Source organism: Crocodylus porosus, unplaced genomic scaffold, assembly GCF_001723895.1.
Source record: "Crocodylus porosus isolate Cpor-Errol unplaced genomic scaffold, CroPor_comp1, whole genome shotgun sequence".
NCBI classification, from domain to species: domain Eukaryota; kingdom Metazoa; phylum Chordata; order Crocodylia; family Crocodylidae; genus Crocodylus; species Crocodylus porosus.
The window spans coordinates 34794122-34800571 of NW_017728911.1; the positions used below are offsets into that span (position 1 = coordinate 34794122).

The window sequence follows — 6450 nt, forward strand, 5'->3', positions numbered from 1 at the left end:
GTCTCTGACTCGGTTGCCCTTTCAGTTGTGCTCATCCAGTGCAAATCTTTCTAAAGGCAGGGCTTTGTCAAAACAGCAGAAGTGCAGAGTTGGTAATTGGCTTGTTAGTAGATGTGTGAAAATTTGCAAGTCAATATAGTGAGCATAACCTTGAGAAATTTTCAGCTATTCATCAGTGTCTAGCTACTTGTGAACCAGACCTGTGGGGAAAAATACATTTATAGCGTTGGCTGAATATACTAAAAACATGATTTGTTTAAAAAAGATCTATCACTGAAACTTTCATCTCGGGGATACAGCTGACCCCAGTTCTGAAACAATTGGGATCTAAATAAAATTAAAAAGCATAAATGGACTTAAAGTGGTGACACCTGTCTGGTAAAATACTTGACATTGAATTCAGTTTTTGGACAGAGAATCAACATTGTTATGACATAATTAAAATGTTGCAAAAGACAAAAGAAAATAAGTTGTATGTCATTGTTTTGTAATTTTTGTGAGTGTCAAGTTTGGTTATAGGTTTCTCTCGCTTTATACAGTACGTGCGTTCCTGGATAACGGCGCGTAACTCAAATTCGCAGAAAGGGAACCTGCTTTACCATGTAACAAATAGGGATAAGTGCCAAGACCTCGACTGTACTGACCCCCAGACGCATTTCTACCACTTTTACAAGGCAGTTTTGGTACTCGCCAACAGCAGACAGCACACCCAAGCACAGGGCACTATTGTAATGAGGATGGCAACTGCAGACAATGAGCAAGTTGCACAGATCCACACAGGAGACTATATTTTGGTGCGTGTCACTCCCACAATGCACCGCACAAAAGTGGACTACAGGCTTTCGCCCCACGGATTGCAGAAGAGTGAATTTACCTTGCATATAACAAATTTTTGGTATAAAATGGGTCATCGCAGAAGAGTGAATTCACATATACAGAGCCTGCAAAAAGCGAGGGAAACCTGTACCTTTTGAAAGGGCTTTCAGAAAGTGCTGAATATCCATCCTCCCAGAAAATCAGGACTTTTCAAGGTGTCTTAGGTAGAGCACATAAAATCACTGAGCACCTTTTGACTCCTAGCTATGAGTTCTGGTATACAGCAGCGCATGGGTCTAACTTACTGGCATGGCTTGATTTCAATTGGTTGGAAAACGTGTATGGTTTGATATGGTAGTAATGGACAAGATATATGTTTGGGAGGTATTTGTTGGTTCATATAACAGGAATTGCTTAGACTGAAAGCATTGTCAACATGAAATTATTGAACTTTGAAAATACTAAAAGCAAAATGATTTAAGTATAACGACTTTTTTTTACTTTTAGGTTTTTTATATAAAGAAACATCAAGCATTTTGTTGGGTGGAAGACAAACTAGTGCAGAAGAACAAAGTATCATGTGTTAGGATACTGAAGAGAGAGATTTCTTGGATTATTGTGTTCCTGGACTAAAAAGGGAAAGGAAAGGACGGTGAAAATGGGGAGGAAGAAAATACAGATCACAAGAATAATGGATGAACGGAACAGACAGGTGAGAAACTAAGATTTAATTTAAGTTCACAATAAACTTTTAAAAATAGACATTGAAATTTTGAGTAGGTTTTCTTCTCTTTTCCTTTGGAGTAGAGTTCTGTCTATGGATGGCACCTTGTGGGCATTGCCAGAATATAAATAAGTGTTAAAATTAAAATGTAAAATAACCGCTTTATTCAGTTATCTGCAGTTGTTTTTCAGTATCTGTGTAATTAATAGCTCCACTAACATGGTATATTGGAGGCCCTTGGAAAATTACTGCTTTTCTTGCTATGAGTGAAAAGAGGCATGTTTGTAGTCACTGTTTTATAGCTGAAGGTTTTCTGTACTTTTTGTATGTTAACTTAGAAAAGTAGGTTTGCTGCAGTCTGTAGGTAATACAACCCACACCTGATTGCCAGCTATGACTTTTTTTCAGTTTCCACCCCCCAGATTTGCTTATATGCCTGCTATTCCAAATTGTGTGTCTGGTCATAGATGGCTGTAGTAAGCTACTTATCAGGAGATAAAAAATGAAGAATAAAAAATGTGCTCAACAGTGCACTGCTTTAAACAGTGAATGCTAAGAATAGCATGTGAAGGTAGATTGGACCCTTCTGTTCACCATTTTTGTGTAGTAGTAGAACATGGAAAGCTTCCATGATAATCAGGATATGGTAAATTCAAAACTGATCAAAGGAAATATTTTTCTATACGCAGTTATCCTGTAGAACTTATTGCTGCAGGATGTCATTGGAGTAAAGAGTTTTAAGGGATTAAAAAAAAATCATTAGCATTGATATGAATAATAGGGAACATCCACAATTGTTGGAATTTTTTTGGAGAAAAATAATATTGCACTTTAGACACACTGCTATAATTTTCTCTGTAGGCATTCTTATTTTGGCATTTGTGGGCCTTTTTCTGGTTTAATTTGTCAGCTTGGAAGCCGTTTAAGCTAATTTGACAAAGGTCATTCTTATTTTGGAATAAGTTTCTACATGAGAAATTACACTGATACATATCTACAGCCTGCTGAACACCTTCCAAACATCCTCACTTGCCATCTGCTATTCAATTGCAGAATATTGTGCACCAATCTGGTGCCATTAATCATACACAAAGCTTGTTGATGAGTAGTTGCATTGAGCCATGTGCATGTTGCTGTGTTCCACTACCGTGATGGCTGGTATCAAGCATCTTCTCGCATCTATCATGAGGTCACTGTTCTCGGGTTAGAGAAGATTGGTACCAGGCTCAGTTTGCCACTCACATATGGATGTTTTTAAACTACCTGTAGTTAGCTTGCCATTGAGTTGATTCCTGTGGTTCAGCATGCTGCACCAGGACAGCTTTGAATCACATTGGTTAGAGAAGTTGTATTTGTGATCAATGAAAACAAAGATTCTCATTGCTGATCCTGTTACCTGCCCTCCTGGTTTGACCTCCCACATTATCAGTGGGCCCTGGTTAGCCAGGTTCTGGACTGGCCAAAGGCATTGTGCAGCTACTTTTCACAGATGGGGACCAACATGACAACCCATGCTTTAGATGCAGACAGGCATGTGTGATGCACATTTTTGAGCATCCTCTTTCAAGGGTAAGGATTTGGAATTTTTGTAGTGCATGACAAAGATTTAAAAGCTCCTGTGTTGTTACCTGCTGATTTAAGTAAAAATAGATATTTGTATTCTGTTGAGATCCTCCTTGGATGAAATGAAAAATGTAGAACTTAGTTCCTTAGGAAGAATACTTCCAGAATTTCAAGACTCTGGCAGTTTACCAATACTGCACCCTGACTGTGAAGTAGCTGTCATTTAACTTGGGAATACATGCATTCACTGGGTAGATAGTGGTTTAACTAGTAGAAAAGAGCTATGGTTTCCTCATCCTCTCATCTGGAGAAAAGGTCCAAAATTAATTGGACAAAGTTCACCAAAGACAAGTGGCAAGTCTTGCACTTGGATGCAATAATTGCAGACACAAATACAGACCAGGGATTGATTGGCTAGGCTGCAGTACTGCAGAGAAGGACCTGAGGGTTACAGCAGACCAGAAGTTGCATGTGAGCCAGTAGTGTGCTCTTCTTGTGGGGAAAAAGCCTGGAGGCTAAGTTGTACTAACAGGAGTGCTGCTTGCCAGTCAGGGAAGGTGATTATTCTGCTCTGTTCGGCACTGGCGAGGCCTCACTTGGAGTATTGTATCCAGTTTTGGCCCCCGCTTCAAGAAAGATGTTGGCAGATTAAAAAAGAGTCGCAGGAGAAAGTGACAAAAATTATTAGAATCCTGGAAAACATGACTTGTGATGAAAGGCTGAAAGAACTAAGATTATTTAGTCTGAAGAATAGGGGACTGAGGGGGCATTTGATAAATCTTCAAATACTTGAAAGATTTAAGTAATCACAAAAAGGATGGAGATTAGACTATCCTGTATGGCCACTGGGGACAGGACTAAGAGCAATGTGCAGCAGAGGAAACTCAGGTTGGAAATTAGGAAGAAATTTCTGACTAATAAGAATGGTCATGCATTGGAACAGGCTAGCCAGAGAGGTCATGGAATCTCCCTCCCTGGAAATGTTCAAGAGCAGGTTAGACAGAAACTTTCCTGGGCTGGTTTAGTCAGTGATGAACTTCCTTTGAACATGGGGCTGGACTAGGTGATCTCATGAGGAGGTCCTTTCCAGCCCTACCTTCCTATGGTCTTATTGGGTCATGTTTAAATTAAGATCCACAATTGGAATTCTACCCACCTCACCATCACTTCAACTGTCGTAACCCACAGTCCTTCAGGAAATGGCACAACTAAAATCAAATAAGGCTGAAGCTGAAAATTCTTCTTTGTGCTGTTTTTGACAGCAGTGTAACTGAGTGCAGGGGTTACCAGGGCAGCAACTCGGTCGACTGCTTTTGTGGGGATTTGCAAAAGCAGCTGCCGCAGTCGGCATGGAAGCAGTCGTTGCTGCTCTAGGTGCAGAGCTGCCCTGCTACGCCTCTGCTTTCTGACGCTTGTTTCGTAGCCTATTCTGATGAAACATTTGTACGTTACGCTATCTATAGTGGTGTTCCTGTTGGGCCACATATTTCCTGTGAGCCAAGGAAGGCTCTCTAGAGGGGTTCCACGTGGTGTGTGAATGGTGAGAGGAGGGAAGGTCCATGATCCTATTTGCTATCGTAACTTTTTGGCATGCAGCTAAGGTATTCTGTGAAACTTTTTTACACGGCTATATGTACCACTTTAACAAACAAAAGTTACAGTGATTTACCTTGGGTGGTGCCTGGATTTCTTCTGCTCTCTACCGGTTTAGTCTCCTGAGGACTGAAATGCTGTAGTGTAGCTAAACTCTTTGGCTTTAATATAAGGGTATCTGGGTGAAACCTAATGGCCTGTTATGAACAGGAAATCAGACTAGATGATCTAATCATCCTTTCTGGCCTTCAGCTCTCTGAGACTATATATAGCAAGGAAGGTCCTATGGGAGCTTGGGCAAAAGCCAAAGACTGTATTTGATTAGTCACAATGACATAGTCACTTTGTTTGATGAAAACAAATTACTGAAGTCCACATGGTAGAGAGTACGCTAACCAATAACTTTTAGCTATTGTTTAATTTTGTTTACTTGGTTTGAAATCTTAGAGGAGTTATAAGTTAACTTATGCTTCATTTGTTGGTATCCAATTTATTCCAACTCGGCTGACCTCACTTATTTCCCTGGGAACCATAAATATCCATACACTCAGTCCTACTATTTTAGAGGTTCTTTATCTAGAAAGAACTTAGCTAAAGCAATACAATCCAAGCTATAATACAACATGGAGACTAGTTGATTCTTGTACCTACCAAATGGTAACCACCTGTACATTTGCTTTTGGTGTGGTGCTAAACTTAGTCGCTAAACTCTGACTCTTGAATTAGTTTCTTGGCTGATCTCTTGACTACCCTGTGTAATTGGCTCCTGTGCTGTTCGTTGCAGTGACTAGGGGGATATGTGAAGTTTTAGGTTGAGCCTGGACTCTAATCGGACGTCTCTGTTGCTTGTTGGTGATTTTAATGTCCTTTTGTGACATTGAATTAACTCCTCATGTCAGGAGACTGAAGATTTGTGTTTTACAAACATGTCAGTGATGGTCTGAGACCCACCTACATTTTGTACTCTGTCAACTAATGTACCGGGCTTTTCAACATCAAATCGCCCACAGTGTGTGAAATATTAAGTTACTTCCTGTGTAGTTTTTTCCTGTGATGGAAATAATGAAGCCATATAAGGTTCACTTGACTTGTGACCACAGGGCATACATAGTTCAGTAGTAAATTACCATCTTTGCATTTTTTTCCCTCTGTTATAAAAGACTGGCAAATCATTCATGGACATGCATATTAAATAATGACTTGGTGTTCAGTGCATCTTCTTCCAGAAACATGAGGGGAAGCGGTGCCTGGTTTTATACCCAGATGGGAGAGGGAGAAGCTCTTGTCTTCTAAGAAACACCCCCTTTTCATATCCTGGGTGTGACTATAAGGTCTATCCAACTTGACAACACGGTGGGGTTACTTGTGGCGGGGTAGCTCATGTAAAATACTACAATGGTGCAGCCTCCAGAGTAAGACAAGTATAGCGCACCTCAAAACCTTAGCCCACTTTTGGGTTGGTACATCAGCATGCCCTCGCTGAAGTGTTAGGCACTCAGCAGCAGTTTTTAGATGTTGCTCTCTGGGAAAAGCTACAACTGTTGAGGCCCTGAACTTCTGGGCTCGGTCTGTCCTTTGGATTCTGTCTCAGTGGTATAAACCAATGGTCTCCAAACTTTTTTGATCGCACACCCCTATCAATAAAAAATTTTTTGAGCATGTACCCCCAATATATGTATATTTATTTATAAATTATATACATGTACTACTCACATACTGTACGTGCTGCATGACCGTCTGACATATGGACCGAG

General features: G+C 40.3%; 1 protein-coding gene across 4 annotated transcripts in view; it reads left to right on the top strand.

The window, feature by feature from the left end:
* The window catches only part of MEF2A (myocyte enhancer factor 2A), a 147226-nt gene that overhangs the window by 55330 nt on the left and 85446 nt on the right, over positions 1–6450 (top strand). For all 4 annotated transcript variants that reach the window (XM_019533791.1, XM_019533792.1, XM_019533793.1 and 1 more), the window contains exon 2: positions 1324–1528. In XM_019533791.1, the coding sequence (XP_019389336.1) occupies positions 1475–1528 (54 nt within the window). In that variant the 5' untranslated portion in view covers positions 1324–1474. The remainder of the gene's footprint in view (positions 1–1323; positions 1529–6450) is intronic.